Source organism: Chelonia mydas, chromosome 17 (genome assembly GCF_015237465.2).
Source record: "Chelonia mydas isolate rCheMyd1 chromosome 17, rCheMyd1.pri.v2, whole genome shotgun sequence".
NCBI lineage: Eukaryota > Metazoa > Chordata > Testudines > Cheloniidae > Chelonia > Chelonia mydas.
Genome location: NC_051257.2, coordinates 19,796,361 through 19,815,334, shown reverse-complemented (window position 1 = coordinate 19,815,334; position 18,974 = coordinate 19,796,361). Strand labels below are relative to the sequence as shown.

The following is an 18,974-nucleotide window of genomic DNA, read 5'->3' as shown; positions in this document are numbered from 1 at the left end:
GCACAATTGCAGCTCCTAGAAACTCATTTGGATGGAGAATACAGGGAGGCCCAGCTCAGTTTGAAGGGGTTCCAAGGCCCATTAGTCGGTCTCAGGAGAAGGCCACCTACGATTGATGCCAAAGTAGCACCAGTTTATATAGGCCACATCAACGCCCATCCCAACTGAAAACAATAGCCAGCCTCTGATTCTCCCAGCGCGCCTTGCCTGATGTTTGTCTGTCGTACAGATTGCCAACTTGCAGGCCACAGAAGTGATTTAAAGGAAGAGAGAGGGGAGACCCTGGTGCTGCAGGATATCGGAGGCTGAGCGATAGCCGGCCCAAAGACAGGAAACGAAGGGAGTGGCGAGGCTGGAATTGGGGCAGACGCTCAGATGCCGGGGCAATGAGCCTGAATGCCGGGAGGGGCGAGGTGGGATATCATAAGAGACCAGGGCCAAGATGCGGGAGTGGGTGGTTCAGTGGAATATTTGGTGTCCGTTTACCGGCACAGCCAAGCGGATACAAGATCAGAATGTTCCTCAGGGCACTTCTAAGCAACAGTCCCTTTAGCAGCAAAAAAAAAAATGCATCATGCATCAGTGTGTGAGACGGCTTGAGGAAGTAACCGTCCATCTGCTGTTTCACTTGAGAATACAACTATGGGAAAGTGACTGGCTTAGGTCCAAACAAAGCAGGAAACTCCATCCTCACATTACCCCGCTGCGCAGAGGTGTCTGGAAAAGCACCTGCACCAGGGCCCCCTAATGACTCAAGAAATGTGTGAACCTTCTAACTGCATTTCCTGGGTTTCCTTTCTGTGATTTTTAGGAGGCTGGTGTCTGACCCATGCCGAAGCTGGGTCAAGGAGCCGGCCTTGAGCTCAAGGCTGAGTCAGGGGCCCAGGCTCAAGTCTGGGTTCTAGAAAGCCCAGGTCTGAAAAGCTGCTGCTCAAGAGATTTTGGCCCCTAAAACCAGAAACGTGAGTTCAGCTGCTCCTGTGAGAGCGATGGTTCTTTCAAGAATTTGGACACAGCTGAACTTGCCCTAAAGACCCTTTCAGGTTCAGGATCAAACTCAGAACTGCAATGTAGGGTGGGAACTACATCCAGGAATTTGAACCCTGCCACTTTTCCTTCTTCCCCAAACTGAGAGAGACTCAGGTTCAAGGCTTTAAACAGTTTTCATCATACAAGATCCCAAAGAATATTGCAAATTACCCAGACCCAGGAATCAATTAACCTAGCATGGAAATGCAGCCACCTCTTGGGAGGAGAACAGCAGCCGGGCAACCAACACGCTATAGAGCAGCACCGGGAGGGGAAGTTTGGCCACAGACACCCATACAACAGCACCACAACTTCTTGAACATCCATACAGGGCCTTGTTTCTGGAAGATCGTAACTGCAGGGACTTCAAATTCTCCTTTTCTCCCCCAGCAGGTGATGAGACTTCCAGAATTTGAGCCTCTGATTCTAAGGTGGCTCACATCCCAGTGCTTAGCCTGAACTGCGGCCTCTAGCATCGTAATTGTAGCCTAAAAAACGTAATGGAGGGTAAAATACATCGCTACAGCAGCAGCTCTGCAGCCGTAAAGGTTTATGAAAATATACGGAGAGTGATGGCGTAGCAGTGCCGAGCAGCAAATAAATCATCGTCTGTTTCCGGTGGAGGTGAGTTCAGGAAAAGTTTATAAACCAACATTATGAATCACTATCGGCCAAGCATTCCAGGCTCCTCTGTTTGTTATCTTGATAACAAAATGACAACAAGAATTACTCTTTGCCGGGCCTTCTGGCAGATGGAATTGATGCGCAGGGATTAGATACATAACTTCCCGTTGCATTGTGATAACGTTTTCCCATTGGTCTCATGCACATAAGAAAAATCTTGATGAGAAGGAGCGCCTACATAGCGGCCGCTTTTCAAAGCTGGCCTTTCTCCCATCCACCAACAGAATGGTTAACAGCTGTTTAGCAATAGGAAGGGTTCAAGGCAATTTTAATGCAATTAAAAAAAATATCAAGTGGAAGGTGTTCATAGAATCATAGAATATCAGGGTTGGAAGGGAACTCAGGAGGTCATTTTCAGGCTTTATTTTGCTTAAAATTTCCCAGGAATTTATCAGTGTTTATTATAATTTTTTTTTAAAAACAGGACAAAATTAACTGCATAGTTCTCTGGGTAAATATCAGGATTAACACTGGGGGATGGGAGGCCAGAAGAAAAACAACAAAGAGAGACAAGTGGGCCCAGAAGTAGAAAGGGAGTCATCTCCTCATGCTACCTCCTCCAACTCTTCCATTTCTGGGCCCACTTCAGTTCAGCAACCTGACCAGGTTACTGAGCCCCCATCTCTCCTTCCACAGCGGAGAGCCGGCTTCAGGGAGTTACTGCACTTCTGTTTTTATGACTCAAGTACCCACCTGCACAGGTGCGTATCTTCCACTACCGTACCTTACTTTAATAGACAACCTTGCATTTGCACTTAGACTAATTTATTAACATAAGCACACCTACCTAATGCAATGGATTGGATTTCCTTAATGTGATCAGTATTTTCATGTACCTGAGTGGCCAAAATTCAGGGGGAAATCAGTACAACCCAATAGCGGGTTTTGTAAAACCCAAGGTAAAAATTGGTAACCCAAAAACGAGGGGCCTTACCCATACCCAGTGTAACCTTGGGTTAGCACTGACAAGGCTTGATTTGACCCGTCGAGCTGAGTGGGAAAGGCAGTGTGTATCTTCCATCTCCTGAACCACACAGTTCCCAGAAGACTATTTTTAAATTAAAGCTATTTGAGTTATGCGTGCGTAAAAATAAGTAAAACACGTCGCAAGCTTAGGCCCTTGATCCTGCAAGCGTTTATCCGCATGCTTCACTTTACGCACCGAGTCTCGCTTCATTGGAGCCAAAGGGAACTTTTCGGCGGGCCCGCAGTTAAGCAGGCAACCACTTATGCGGGATCAGGGCCTCGTCTGAATTACAGAAGGGTGTCAGAACTAAAAATTGAGGAGTTGTTTTTTTTTTTAAAAAAGCCTGCTCGCACCTGAGAGTGAATTTGGACTGCTGTGTTGTTGCCAAGCTTGTATAACGAAACTGAGGGCAACCAAAATTGGGGCAGGAGCAGGTGCCACCTACTGGTGGAAACATAATAGATACCTGTGTCTTGGCTAATCTAGGTGTTTTTACTGGATGCAATCCTAACTACACTGAAGTCAAAAGAATTTTGCCATTGGCTTCAACGGGGCCAGGATTTCACCCAGTGGCACAACCGTACAAGAGGTGCTGGGATAGTGTGCGACCTATATAGACAGCGCTGAAATTGCTTGGCCTTGTGTTGAATTCTTAGCTATTTTTGTGGCATTACAAGTTCTGGAATTACTGCATCCCCGCTTTCTGTGCTGGCATCTCTCTGTGGTATGTAGTTATTTTATAAACTTGTTATTCCTCCTGGCGAGTGCCAGATGCATTTTTATAAATAATCTGTCACTGTTTCATAACAAGACCTTCCGAAACTACACCCCCGCTGGCCTTTTTAAAAATGGCAAAGTCTTTACATCTCTTGTGTTAGGTGCTGTACATGTAGGGATCGGGGGAGTGAAGGGGGAAGAACTAATCCTTACCCCAGAGCCCTCAAACCCATTTATTCCGCCAATCTTTCCCTACATGATCTGTACAGGAGCTGTTGGCCTGTTTCTCTTTTTGGCTGCATTAATTATAAATTTGTCAGGACAGAAAGCTTTCCATCTTACAGCAGGCTGGCCTAACGGACAGCACAGGCAACTAGAACTCAGGAGACCTGTACTCTATTCCTGGCTCAGCTAGTCACTTGTTGGGTCACTTTGGCCAAGTCAGGTCTCCTCTCAGTACGTCAGCTTCCTCAGCTGTAAAATGGTGATAATATACTAATCTCCTTTGTAAAGTTGCTGTGAAGTCTACTGATGAAAATTGCTACAGGAAGGCAGGGTATTATAAAAGCATCTTATCTTTATTTACATAAGTCCATATAAAACCAGAAACCCTCCGCTGAACCCTTTAGGAGTTGCACTGATTTAGATTTGCAACTGCGCCGTAATTCTGGGAGTAAATGCAGGCAGCTTTCTAGCCTAGGTGCAAGACACTATAGGTTCAAAGAGCAGTAACCTGCTTAATTGGAAGGCAAAGAGTTAGCAGCTGTCGTTACCTTGTCTGGAAAGCACAAGTCTGGACACAGCTCCTGGGCAGCTCCCAGCTATTCATTTTCCTTTTAGCTCGAAAATCAGATGCTAATTCCTGCCTCATTAAATCTTGTTCCACTGATCTTCATCCAGTATCCACTGACGGACCTGGTAGGAGTGCTGTCATACTTAAACTTTCATCTGGGCTTTTGCACTGGTTACAAGACCCAAAAACACCACAATAAAAAACAAACACACCACTGTCTTTAATGCTGTATCTAAGCAAGACCAGCTAAGAGAGTGGACCTGTCATTAGGGCTAATACTACCCTTCCCTGGCTGGCCGGCAAGTTTCCCACAAGACACAGCATTCAGCAAAAAGTGTCCTTCATTTCATGAGAAAGGTGCAAAACATTGGTAGCAAAATTACTGGTACAGCCAGCAATGCTAAACCCAACCCAAGCGACATGAAGTTTTCATTGCAAGAGTGGGAAGAATAAAGCTCCAGTGGTTGGCCTGGCCAGTTTAATTGGTCATTTACCTGCTTAGTAAGACAGATGGACTTCAGGCACCCAAGGCAGCATTAAGATTTATCATCCTGCACACGCAGCATCAGGCCATTTGAAAGCACAGATGCTCTTAACTAAGGGAAAGCGCTTAGGTCTCAGTGGGAGCTATTGAGACTGCACCTGATTTGAAATGAAAAAGGCAGGTAGCAGTGGTTTTAAATCTCAAAAGGTGGTGCGGGGGAGGGTGGCTATTAAGATACACTCATGCAATTTGGAAGCGTTTTTATGCCCAAAGAACTAACACCCTGTTCCGTTTCCCCTGCTTAGTTAAGTGACCAAGGCCCTTTGTGCCACTTCCTGCAATTCACTGTCCTTGCTTTGGCTCTTCCAAGGCAGCGCTTTCTACCTGAGTGAGGAATGCAGAGATCAATCTTCCTCCATCTTCTCTGTCAGCCCTGATATTCTATTTTCCTCCCCATTGCTCCCCTTGGCCAGGTGTGCTGCTTGCCCCTAAACTAGCCAGGTGAGCACGTGCAGCGGGGAGAAGGGGAAGATTTAAGTTTTATTCTTGCTAGTGGCGTATTTGACTTGATTCAAGCCATTCTATACCGAAGGGGTTTTTATTTGACGTGACAAGCTTCTCGCTAAACTCTAGATATGTGAACTCACCTTCCGCATGAGTTTATAATTATGTTGTCCTCCCACTAACCCAGCTGCTCATCAGCCTCGGCTCGTGTTCATTTGAGGCCCCAATCCTGCATGGAGAATTGTGCATGTGGATCCATGCATCCACATAGAGCCCGAGGGCTTGAGATGGTAAGCTCTCTGCGACCAGGATTCCATCTATCAGGAAGGCAAAATCACACTGCACAGCTATGGAGCTCTGTGGGTAATAAACAACTCTGCCTGTGTATTTTGGACTGGCCCTAGCCAGTCAAAGCCAAGGCAATTTACAAACTAGGAAACCTCAGTTTGTTCAGGGTATTTTTTTTTTTAGGGGGGGGGGGGGGGCGGTTTGGTTAGCACTTATGCTGCGACAAGATTGCAATCACATGAGCGTAGGAATTTACAACACAGACTGCCTAGCTCAATGGTGATGCATACTTAAGGCCTAAACCAAAAAAGTAAATCTACAATCTACAAGAAGCCATAGAGCAAACGTCTGTTTGACTAACATGGCAACGCCGCCTGCACAGAAACACCAAAGCAGACTGGTGCTCACCGGCTCCAGTCTTGATGTAGTTCAGGGGAAATACGTAACACCTAAAGGGGTGAAAATGGGAAGTGCTCATTTAGTTTTACGTTACCTCCCCCTCCACAATATATATGTTCCATTCCATGCATCCGATCAAGTGGGCTGTAGCCCAAGAAAGCTTATGCTCTAATACATTTGTTAGTCTCGAAGGTGCCACAAGTCCTCCTGTTCTTTTTGCGGATACAGACCAACACGGCTGCTACTCTGAAGCCTGTCTTCTGGCAGTGGCCAGTGCCAGGTGCCCCAGAGGGAATGAACAGAACAGGTCATCATCAAGTGATCCATCCCCTGTCACCCATTCCTACCTTCTGGCAAACAGAGGCTCGGGGACACATCCCTTGGGGACATAGAAAATGTACATCAACCATTCTGCTCTAAAAACGGACACTGAAAGGCATCGGTTAGATCTAAGAGTCGTGGTATCTTTAGTGCCCATGCAGAATTGACAAGAGGTCTGTTTTTGAGATGATGCCTCAAAGATCCTCACACAGCAAAACTGCATCATACCCAATTGATCTACAAGACGAGGAGGCTGATCCTGTCAATATTCTACTCTGTTACTGGGAGGTTATCCAAAGATTACAAACACAGAACGTGCACCACGCCATATGTCAGCGTTTACTAAACTAACTAAAAGCCTTTTGTTGTTTTTCCCAAGTCCATGCAGAATTGAACAAGGCAAACTGACTACAGATACGGATCATCCACCCATCCAGTTATTAGGATCAAAACTGGCCCTCAAAGCCCACAGTTATAATATTTTTGCCCTGCAGGATGCCTTAGACTATCAGCTGTCCTACCTTTACTTCAGGAAAGTAAATGTAATGCTGGTGTAAGATTGAGAGCACTAAAGATCAGGAATGTCATTCACAAAGCAGCAGTGCAAGACTCTCACAGCAACCCACCAATCCACTGCAGCCTTGATTTCGAGGGACCACCTTTAGGAGGCTTTCTCCCTTGCTCCTTCAAACGTTGGCTTCCCTGCTGAGTGCCCGCTGTGGCTTGAATTATCTGGGTTACCCCTCTACTAGGTGGGCTGAGAGCCGAACTCATCCTTAAAGAGGCTATGGAATATCTGCCTCTTTACTTTTGTTCACCACCGCATTAGTTTCAACAGCAGTGACTCAGAGGTGAAGCGGTACGTAGCTATTTACTTCTCTTTTGAGCCATCCTGTCCCACCTTTTGACTTAACATTCCCTTAGTCTGATCAAGTCCCAAACAGCATGGGAACACACTGGCACCTTACGGTTTCCCAGAATGACCGCAGTGAATTCCAAAGAGTAGTAGACACTCCCAGGTGAGGGCTGACTTGAGCTTCTGCTCAGCAAGGAGGGAAGGAAAGTGCAAAGTAGTAGGGGAGTTGTGGAGCTGCCACTGAGCTACACTGCTAAGTCTGGGGCCAAAGACATGGATTGCAAGTAGCTTCTCCAGGACTAAACCAGGGGAGGGCAAACTACGGCCCGGGGGCCGCATCCGGCCCTCCAGATGTTTTAATCTGGCCCTCGAACTACAGCCGGGGAGCAGGGTTGGGGGCTTGCCCCGCTCCGCGTGGCTCCCAGAAGCAGTGGCATGTCCCCACTCCGGCTCCTATGTGTAGGGGCAGCCAAGGGGCTCCACACACCGCCCCCACAGCTCCCATTGGCTAGGAACCATGGCCAACGGGTGCTGCAGGGGCAGCGCCTGCGGATAGGGCAAAGCGCAGAGCTGCCTGGCTGCGCCTCTGCCTAGGAGCCAGACTGGAGACATGCTGCTGCTTCTGGGAGCTGATTGAGGTAAGCGCCACCTGGAGCCTGCACCCCTGACCCCCTCCTGCACCCCAACCCCCGCCCCATCCCTTATCCCCCTCCAACCGGCCAAACCCCTCGGTCCCAGTCCAGAGCACCCTCCTGCACCCCCAGCCCTACCCCAGAGCCCTCACCCCCCCGCCCCCAATCTCCTGCCCCAGCCTGGAACCCTCTCCTACACCTTGAACTCCTCATTTCTGGCCACACCCCAGAGCCCCTCACCCCCTTCCGCACCCCAACCCCCAATTTCGTGAGCATTCATGGCCTGCCATACAATTTCCATATTCAGATGTGGCCCTTGGGCCAAAAAATTTGCCCACCTCTGGACTAAACCAAAGAGGTTCTAAGAGCACTTCATGGAGCTAGGGACATAAAGTGTAATGTCACTTGTAAGCAAGACCCTTATTTGTTACACAGGTTGCACCACAGAAAGACAGGGAATGTGGAGGGAAAGGATGGGGCTTAAAGTTATGAAGTAATTGGAAAAACAATGTAAGATTTCACAAATAAAACAATCAGCTTTTATTGTTGTATTACAAAACACTTCCGATATTGGCAATATTTTACAGTTCATTCTGTTCCTTCTTATAGCCGGCTGAAGAGCTCAGGGGGAGAAAACAGGAGAATGTTGGAAATTAAAGATGAAATTTCAGTGGACTTGTGAAAAAAAAAAAACAATAACAAAAAAAAAAAAAACTTCCCCAGTCCCTCCCACCAAAATAAAAATCCAAATTCCTTGTCATTCGCCATCCAAAAGCGGCCATGGGTAAAGCAGCAGGCAAAACTCCGGCAATTTCACTACTGACTGCATCGAAGAGACAAACAGAGCATTCACGAGGGTCTCTAATATGGCCTGTTGCGCTGGTCGTTTCTGAAGTCATTTCTGAAAGAAAAAAATCTGAGAGTCTAGTGAGTCACAGTACAACTCCATCCTTCCCCACACCAACTTGTGCAAATTCCTTCTTTACCCTCCCCTTCTACTGTGAGCATTGCCAACTGCTGATAGCTGACATCTGCCTAGCAGAAATTATTATTAGTGACCTGTGTTTGTATGTCCTTTAGCAAAAGGAATCTACATTATGAACACACAGTTATACTATGAAAAATACATGTGCTTAATACTGTTACTTCATGATTCATGACTCCCCCCAGACTGTTCCAGCCAATCATATGTTCTATTAGTCAAAGAAAAGCCCACACTCCTAAAATCTACATCCCACACGTACTGACAAAGTAGCAAAGATAATGCTTACCTTCCTCCCATTTTACCACCATAGCCACCACCTCGGTCACCCCCTCTGCTACCGCGCCCTCTGTATCCTCTTTCACCTCCAAAACCACCTCTCCCACGAAAGTCTGCAAGGGAGAAATGCAAGATCAAAACCATGTTGTTAAAAGGCCCCAAATGTAACTAAAACAGTCAGAAGCAACTCATTACACTTGTGCTGATTTCTTACACACCTCCTCCTGATGGACGTGAATCTTCCGGTCTGGGCTCATTGCACTGATTGCAGGAATTCCTGCGAGCAAAGTTCATATTACCACAGCTCCTGAAAGAGACAAAGATTCCTCAGATGGAGTTTTCTCAACAACTGAATGTACATACATGAAACACTGCTACCAAACTAACACAACACTTACGGGTTAGGACAAATCCAATCACCATTTTTGGGATCCCCACTTCTACCCTGGAAGCCTCCACCTCTTCCAAATCCACCTCGTGAACCTGTGGACAGAATTATCATTAGAATAAAGCAGGGGAAGTGCTCCTGTAATCTACACACGAAACATTTATTTGCAGACTATCACTGACTTCAGGCCCCAAGTGACAGACTCAGTTTCTTGGTAGAGCAATAAGAGATAGCTGACTTAATCAGCCACCTTCTAAGATTATAGTTTCACTGAATTAGGAACTCTGGAAATGGATGACAGCCTGTAAATAACAACAAAGTGTAATTTACAAACTGATCGTTTTAGAATTTCTTATGAAATGCTAAAATGTAATTAGCCAAAAGAGAAAACATTTAATATTTAAAAGGTACTGCAAATGCTCTATAGGAGTTTAAACATCTGTCAAACCTCTGAACTGCAGGACTCAAGTCTCCTGCAGTTTATGTATTTGGGCAGCTACAGAGCTTCAGGTATGAATGAGCTTATTTCAGCTCAGGCAGAAGGGGAAATATTGTGCAGGAGCAGCACCCGGTGGCCAGAAAAGTCCGCTCCATGTATTTTCTATTTATTCCCTTTTCAGCACTACAAGTACTCTACCAGCTGATAGATTTATAGTTAATCAGCTTGAACTCTGTCACACGCATTACTGAAGTTTCATTGAAATTCTAATACACATCCAACTCCAACCACACATGAACAGATCAAGTCACAGAATAAACTAAATATATGCTCTCCCTGACCATGTACACCAGGGTTATTCCAATACACACACTAGGATTCTGTCCTTGCTTTTGCCATCAGAGTCCTGACCTTTTACACAAAATGGAGTTCTTAAAAATGATCTGTTTATCAGCCACCTAAAATTCTTGGCCTAAAAACTAGTGTTTGTTCACAAGAGTCACAATGTGTAAAACCCTCATGTCAAAGGAAGTGTAGTAAGATCAATATCCAGCAGACTCATTTGATAAGGCTGTACTATGCAAAGGGTCTGGGATTTTCAAAGAGGGTTATAGGAGTTGGGCACCCATCTTCCATTAACTTTGAGCAGGAGTTGGGTGCCCAACTCCCTGCACTCCCTTTGCAAATTCCAGATAATGCATCCTAAGACAATCGCTGAGAACGCAGTGTTGTGTAATTATACACGCCCAGCCTTGAAGTTGCTACTTCACCATTTCTTTATAAGCCAGGATGAGCACTGAACCAGAGAGCATCTCCGCATCGGGAACATACAGAACTAGTTATGGTCCAGTCCAGAAGAGTGGACTACAGACTTCAGTTTTCCTGAACTCCCACATGCTGGTGCCATCCCTACTAACCCCCTAAGTGCCAGAAATCTCTTCCACTATGCCTTCCCAAAGCCCACACTTCATTATTTAACAAATTACTGCCATAAGGTTAGTCCTCTTAATAATAATTTAAAAAAAAAAAAAAAGAGAGAGAGATCACAAGCTAAAGCATTTAACATGCACAAGGAAAGACCCTCTCAGTTTTACTACCACCTCGACGTCCGCTGCCACCGCCACCTGCTCCACCTCCTCTCAGAAATTCAGGCCTCCTGGTTGCAAACGAAACTTTGATAACGTTGCCATGGAATTCCTTTCCTAAAGGGGGACAGAGAAAGAGGAACAACTCACAGGAGCTCAATAATGAACAGCAAGATCCAAAGGGACTGTAACTTGCATTGTTAAATTCAACACCAGCAGTATGAGAAAAAACATCCCGGTAAATCGAAATGCTTTTGAAAATATGAGTTGTAGCATCGTATCACATCAACGCACAGATGGCAAACAGTAAGGAGATACAGATTTGTAATTACATCTGTTCTTGATATAATATGCTATCACAAAGAGATGCGTATTTAAATCAAAGTATGATCTACAAGTTGCAATTTAAATTAAGGTCACATGATGCAAGCACGTAACACATTTCCCTGCTATGCTTGACATCAGTATAGCTTATTACAGGGCAGTTTAATCTAAGGAATAATAAGCTAGCACCATACACTGTATGCTCCAACTAGCTATATACATTGGTTACTGCAGTGCCCAAGTTTATGTTCTCACAGATAAATGTTAAAGAAAGCATCCACATGAAGGAAAAATAGGAGCATAAATGAAGGGAAGATGTTACAAAAAGAATCATGATAGGGCTCAATTTAATTTGGTTTGAAGTACTTTTGGAGGCAGTGTGGTCTAATGGACAGGGCAACAAAACTGGAAGCCTGGAGACCTGGGTTCCATTTCCATCTTCCAGGCTGTCTTGCTTTGGGCAGATCACTGTTCTGTGCCTCTGCTTCCCCTCCTGCTCTTTGTCCATCTTGTCCATTTAGATTGTCAGTTCTCTAGGGCACAAGACGTCTTTCACTGTGTTTGTAGCGTGTCTACCACAATGAGCTCTTAACCTTGTCTGGGGTTTCTAGGCACTGCCACCAACACCATGATACCTCCCACACCACACATCAGTTTGTATGCTCCTGCTCACTGCGATATTCTAGTTTCATGGGCTGCACATGAAGATGCATGGTCTTGAATCACATCAGAAAAACCCACCCTCACATTAACTAGACTGGATACAGGGACAACTGACATGCAGCCCCATAAATAATGGTTTTCGTCGCAACTAGTGCATCAGAGAAAAAAACAGGAGTCTGTTTGAAATGAATTTAAAAAGTGGCATGCAGTCCACATGTGAACATTAATATGCAGTCTCTACTGATTGCTAAGTTTCACGCAGAAAAGGAAGAACAGGCAATCTTACCATCAAACCAGTCAATGGCTGCTTTAGCAGAAGGAGGGTCATCAAAAGATACTGTTGCTTCTCCCTTTGGTTTGCCTGTATCCTTATCTGTATACAGATTTATCATAAGTTTGCCAGTCTTTTTGTTAGTCTGGGGGGGGAAAAAAAGGTGTATTTCCTCAACATTCAGTTAATGGAGAAAACTGCTTGAGCCAGTTAACAGTAAGAGCTGTTATAATTAATTAGTGTTCACAGAGGAGATTCCTGGGGGCTAACTTACAGAAACAAAGTGGTTGATGGAAGAAAGCTGACTGCCCTCCAGCTCACAGCATGAACTTTAAAATGAAGTGGCCCCAGGCCTTGTTTGGACATTATTTGAGGTCAAGTACAGTGAATGAGAGCCCTGATTTGGATTTCTGAGGATAGGAAGAAAAGCCCTAAGTGAGTGGGTCATGGAGCATAATTACTTGTTGAAGCATTTGAGATTCTCTACTGATAGGGACATGTGGTAAGGGAATTGATTAGAGAATTAGGAATAGAAAAGAGAAACAGCAGCTGACATCTGTGCTAGTAAGTTGGTAGGACCAGCAATTTCTTTTTCTGTAAACTGTCATCTGCGACCCAGTAGGATAAAAGAAAGATCTACAAATTCTGGGAAATAAAAGGGAAGAAACATGCTGCTATTCAAGACACTTCCAACATATTCGATCTACAGGTTTCCTAATAAGAAAAGGAGTACTTGTGGCACCTTAGAGACTAACCAATTTATTTGAGCATAAGCTTTCGTGAGCTACAGCTCACTTCATCGGATGCTGTAGCTCACGAAAGCTTATGCTCAAATAAATTGGTTAGTCTCTACGGTGCCACAAGTCCTCCTTTTCTTTTCGTGAATACAGACTAACCCGGCTGCTACTCTGAAAAGGTTTCCGAATGATCTGTCACCACACACACCTTTATAATACCTATTTGCTTGAAATAATCAGCCACTTGATCTGTCGAAACACCTTCTCCAAGTCCTTGCACAAAGATGGTGTTGTTATCAGAGTTGTCAGATTCTGTATCTATTAAAAAAAGTAAATTTTTTTACCAAATGCTTTTGTACAGATTAGCCAGAAGGAGATGTTACATGCTGCAGCCGTTAAAAATGTTACTTCATCTGAGGTCAGAGAAAACCTCCATCATTTTAGACTCATGTGTGGTCCTGCAACATCTCCTTGGATACCTGGAGGATTGGGAGCTCTCATATTAACGAAGGGAGAGAAGTCTGAGGTCGTGCTGTTAGCGCTAACACCAACAGCTTCAGAAGTACAGGAAGATAGCCTTAGGATGCTACAGTACATCACAGAATGATTACATTGACTATCTGACAACTTTTCTCTGCACCTAGGACATTCAAGTAGAGTAGGCCCCAAATGCATAGATTTTAAATAAAAAAGAGGCCTATAAAATTTAACTGAAATACCACGGAAGACACAAAAGCACTGTATCAGCATAAAAGAATCAGAAAAATGAAACCAAAAATAAGTGTGAAACAGATTAGTCTACTTTCATATCCAAGACAGTGCAAAAAGTGAATAGCAATTGTAAAGAGTAATTCAGCTTTTGAAAAGTCCTTCAAGTTTTAGTGAAGGACTATGGTGAAACAAGTATAAAAATTAAAAGAATGTTGCCAAAATAATCTATATCAGAAAATTATCTATATTCAGCATCTTCAAGGAAAACAAGAACATCATCAGTTACTTGACTCAAGTCGATCCAGAATTCACTAGACAAAACTTGACTTTTACTTGCTGAGCAATGCGTTAAACATTAAAAGAATATGCTTGTATAGTCACATGCACCAGTATTTAACAGAGCTGATCTATCCCAGAAGAAAGCCCACCTGGTTAAACTACATCTGAATCACACAAAAATCCCAGCCACCCCACCTCTTTCCAGGCATGCATTTTGAAGTACATCAAATCATAGAAATGCAAGGTTGCAAGGGACCTAGAAAACTCAACAGGTCTAACCCCCCTGCACTGAGGCAGGACCAAGTAAACCTAGATCATCCTGATAGGTGTTTGTCCAACCTGTTCTTAAAAACCTCCAATGAGGAGGATTCCACAACCTCCCTTGGAAGCCCATTCTAGAGCCTAATTACCCTAACAGTTAAAAAGTTTTTCCTAATATCTAACCAAAATCTTCCTTGCTGCAAATTAAGCCCATTACTTCTTGTCCTACATTCAGTGAACATGAGCAACAAGTGATTACCATCCTCTTTATAACATCCCTTAACATATTTGAAGACTTAGGTTAAAAAAACTGGGGGGACCTGCTTTCTTCATAGGTCAGATTTCCTAAACTTTTTATTGCTCTCCTCTATTTCCAATTTGTCCATATCTTTCCTAAAGTGTCACCCAGAACTGGACACCGTTCTCCAGCTGAAGCCTCATGAGTGCCAAATAAAGGGAGACAATTACCTCATGTCTTACACTCGGCACGCCTGTTAATATACTCCACAATATTAGCATTTTTCACAACTGTATCACATTGATAACTCATGTTCAATTTGTGTTCCATTATCATCCCCTGATCCTTTTTAGCAATACTACCACGTAGCCAGTTATTCCCCATTTTGTACTGGCACATTCGATTTTCCCTTCCTAAGTGTAGTACTTTGCACTTGTCTTTATTGAATGTCATCTTGTTGTTTTCAGATCAGTTCTCTAACTGGTCAAGATTCTCCAAAGTGCTTGCATATGTTACAAATGCTATGAAGGATGAAGAGCTGCAATCCACACAATGCTTGTTTTCTTACCAGCATCTGATTTCTGTCCATAATCCCTTTGACCTGTAGAATGGGTAAAAAAAATGAAAGAAAGGCTACTTTAGCAAGGAAAGCCTTTTTACAAAGCTTGTTAAATAAGATAAGATATTCAAGCTACATATGCAATGTATCTAAAATCTAAGTCATTAACCAGAGATCTGGAGAATATTTAGATTAAAATGTTCAGTAGCAGGCATCTGCAGAATGTTAACACGTTCTTTAGCTTGCAGTCTATGGCATCTGCCACATTAGCATTATGCTGGTGTTTATCTTGCAAATGCTGGTTGTCAGACGACCAAGCAGTTTACCACAATTATTTTGTCACTAGTACCTTTCAAAGCAGCATTTGTAACAAAAAACCCAAAATCCGGTGAAGGTTGTAAATCTCCACAATTTCTTTCATGCAATTTGACAGAGTAGAAATCCAGTTTATTGTTAAAAGATTGACTTTTAAAGCACACAAACACACCAGCCCCAGAAAAACAGAAACGCTAGAATGCTTCTACTGGATAGTAATAAGATATTGGTGGCTTTTAGATTTATACAGAATTTCCACTGAAACATTTTGGATACTTGGCACTTACCACCAAAATTTTTGAAGCCACCACGGTCACCACCACTGCAGAGGAAAAATTGAAGAAATGATTTCTTCCTCAAGTCTCTACGTGCTGAGCCTAAGGCTCAATCTACACTTATCTGATCAAAAGTTATTGTCTAGTGGCTAAAGCTTCACCTCTATGTTTTGCACACTATTTATTTGTGTTCAGAGATTATTCTTTCAGATAGCTAATCTCCTAGGGCACGAATCCCAGAAACTAACCTCCAAAAGAATTGCTGAAACAAAGGTGGGTGTATACACTAATTAAAAAACCCTTTTCCAGCCCACAAGCCAAACGAATGCTATTTAAAACTGGGATTTAAAACAGAGGCATACTTTTTATAAAAATTAGTGGGCTTTACTCCAATCTAGCAGCTGCATGGATAGTTAATTACCACTTGTGAACTGAAATTAATTAATCTCTATTCTTATGCATTCAAGTAAATTTGGATAAATTAGTATTACTAAGCACACTCTGAAGTAGGATGTGTGAGGATCTGGGAATCTGTGCAACAATGTACTACTAGCATTTGACATTAATGATAAGGTGTGTGTATGAGAATGAGCTTCAATAGCAGAGGTCGTGAACTTTTAATTAATTCATTCTGAAACCTGTGGCACAAAACGTAGACCAAGTTAATAGCTTACACACACAGATTGCCAGGGAATGAGGGGAGTTTAGTTGATGTGAAGTCCCATTCCAAATTTAATGGTAGTAAAAGCCTGATATCTCCCACGCTTATTCTATTTAATGTGTGGTTCACGGTATTGATATTTCCCACATTTAACATTAACAACTAAATCCAGGTGCAAGGATTAACACACTCAATATTCAAGGCCTTTAGAAAAAGATCAGCAGCATTTTTAAAGTTAACAGCCAAGCCTTTCCAAGTTTACAAGACTGCCTGCTTGTGTGGGAGTGCAGGTTTTCCACAGCAGTTACCAGCAGTAAACTGGAAAGTTCATTTCTCATTGTGGGAACTCTTATGCAGAGTAACTAAGATAAAGAGAGTACAAGTAAAAATCCTCAACTAGCACTCCTTGCCTAACCCTTGGAGGTTCTGCCCCACAGCTAATGCACCAGCCACTGCAGTAGTTTATGATTAAAGTCTGGAGGGACTCCTAATTAACTCCAATCTCTCAACTTGTTAAGGTCCAAGTGTGGGACAAGAGCTCAAAATAAGGGACATTAGTAAAATAGGCTTGTGACGTTGCACCCCATAAGGCTTAATGGAAATATGCTTATGAATGTATATATGACATAACTGGAATATGTTTTATGCTACATATGCCATGTAACATCTCTCTGTAAAGGTTACGAATACATTCCTCCTATTTGTATGCATGTATCATTTTTGTATTTGAAGTTATGAATATTGGCTATATACTTGCCTGATTTCTAAGTAGCCTTAGTAGAGCATTTGGTCAGCTTCTTGAGAAAGGAATGTGCAAGTTAAATGCCCAGTCAAGAACCACTTAAGCCAACAATGAACTTGAAAACGCCAATCCACATCTGAGCTTTCCCAGGAAGGTGGCTTGGCTGGTAAGAAACTCAGTCATACGTGTACATGTGACTTGCCCATGTGACACCAAAACTCCATTTTGTAGCTGGATTCTACACAGGTGTATTCACCCACAAGAGAAAGTCTATTTAAGCCCGTGGGAGACCCCTCCATTTTGGTCTTCAGCTGGCTAAAGAGATAACCTCTCCACCCCCAAGGATACCTGGAAGAAACTGGAACAAAGACAGTAACTACAGGGAGTGAGAGAGATTGCTGGACCAGACTAGAAGGAGACTAGTCTGTAAAAGGAAGTTCACTGGAATTCCTCTAAGGGTGAGGTTTTTATCTGTATTCAGTTTTCTTAGACATAGATTTGCGTGTTCTATTTTATTTTGTTTGGTAATTCACTTTGTTCTGTCTGTTACTACTTGGAACCATTTAAATCCTACTTTCTGTATTTAATAAAATCACTTTTTACTTATTAATTAACCCAGAGTATGTATTAATACTGGGCCGGGGGGGAAACGACAGCTGTGCATCTCTCTCTATCAGTGTTACAGAGGGCGAACAATTTATGAGTTTACCTTGTGTAAGCTTTATACAGGGTAAAACGGATTTATTTGGGGTTTGGACCCCACTGGGAGTTGAGATCTGAGTGTTAAAGACAGGAACACTTCTTAAGTTGCTTTCAGTTAAGTCTGCAGCTTTGGGGCACATGGTTCAGACCCTGGGTCTGTGTTGGAGCAGACTGGCGTGTCTGGCTCAACAAGACAGGGTGTTGGAGTCCCAAGCTGGCAGGGAAAGCAGGGGCAGAAGTAGTCTTGGCACATCAGTTGGCAGCCCCCAGGGGGTTTCTGTGATCCAACCCGTCACAAGGCTATGAAGCATCAATATGGGATTCATTTCTTTAGGATACTCTATATACATTTTCTGATACAACAAATGTGAAGTGATGAATGCAAGATGTAATTTACAATTTTAAAAAGTCAAAAGTTTTCTGTGAGGTGACGGTAAATCTGTCTAAAACGAGGGCCAGGATTTCATTAATCATTATGTAAGCTAGCTTTAAAGACTTATTACCATATAAGGAAAACAGCTGTTATATCATGACAAAACCTTGCAGCAACTGCTGTTATATTTACATTCATGGAATATTACCTTCAGCTAGGATCTATTTTCATGAACTTGCTGTTGACTTTCAAATGTTATATATACACACAAAGTTATTTGAAACACTAAACGGCAGACATTCATATGCAATTATATTCAGCTGCATGAAAGATAAAAATGTATGGGTTCCAAACACTATTTACAGTAGCCTCTGCTAAAGGATGGATAATTTTAAAGACTGATGATAAAGCAAGAATGGTGATCACAAAAATTCTATTGCAAACACACTTCTGCCACCCACAATTCACTTCAATCCCCTAAGAACCGACCAACAGGTTTCCTCGTATCCTTCTTATTAAATGTCAGTTAAAAACTTTGCCCCATTGGCATATTAGCTCAGAACTTGGTACACTGATTTATAGTGAATGAATCAGTCACGCAAATTTTGTCTTCAAGATTTCAAACTCTGGATTCCTTCCCCAGTTCACCAGGACTGCACGATTCAGAACGTGCATTTTTTCTGGTTTGTAAATATACAACATGAAAGATGTAGATAGAGAAATAAGACACTTATTTACAGTAAACAATCAGGATGTTATGGAAAATGAATACCGTGAGTAGAAAATGTATGCCCCAGAATTCAAGAAGGTGACTGAGCTGGATATGTAATGCCTGAAGCCACAGGCTGAAAGCATTACTACCCAACAGAGATCATTTTTGCAACTTATAGACTGTTTATATTTTTACTATACACCTCTATCCCAATATAACGTGACCCGATAGAACATGGGTTCGCATACAACGCGGTAAAGCTCCAACACACTGCTCTGAGCAGCGTGTTAAGGATGCCGAGCCG

General features: G+C 43.1%; 1 protein-coding gene and 1 long non-coding RNA gene across 7 annotated transcripts in view; one reads left to right on the top strand and one right to left on the bottom strand.

Annotated features, from left to right (window-relative positions):
* The first annotated feature begins 92 nt into the window (after positions 1 to 92).
* On the top strand, positions 93 to 17,495 carry LOC122463181. The gene is made up of 3 exons (XR_006286305.1): positions 93 to 1,653; positions 2,350 to 2,414; positions 13,204 to 17,495. It is a non-coding gene; the product is annotated as an uncharacterized LOC122463181 (long non-coding RNA).
* The window catches only part of TAF15 (TATA-box binding protein associated factor 15), a 30,670-nt gene continuing 19,886 nt past the window's right edge, over positions 8,191 to 18,974 (bottom strand). For 2 of the 6 annotated variants that reach the window (XM_043531078.1, XM_043531079.1), the window contains exons 8-16: positions 15,493 to 15,527; positions 14,900 to 14,932; positions 13,051 to 13,160; positions 12,121 to 12,250; positions 10,863 to 10,964; positions 9,334 to 9,418; positions 9,154 to 9,242; positions 8,946 to 9,048; positions 8,191 to 8,575 (exon numbers count right to left, since the gene is read on the bottom strand). In XM_043531078.1, coding sequence (XP_043387013.1) covers positions 8,536 to 8,575; positions 8,946 to 9,048; positions 9,154 to 9,242; positions 9,334 to 9,418; positions 10,863 to 10,964; positions 12,121 to 12,250; positions 13,051 to 13,160; positions 14,900 to 14,932; positions 15,493 to 15,527 — 727 coding nt within the window. In that variant the 3' untranslated portion in view covers positions 8,191 to 8,535. Of the gene's footprint in view, positions 8,591 to 8,945; positions 9,049 to 9,153; positions 9,243 to 9,333; positions 9,419 to 10,832; positions 10,965 to 12,120; positions 12,251 to 13,050; positions 13,161 to 14,899; positions 14,933 to 15,492; positions 15,528 to 18,974 lie in introns of all 6 variants that reach the window. The other 4 variants (XM_037880421.2, XM_037880420.2, XM_037880423.2 and 1 more) reach the window with 4 other exon arrangements.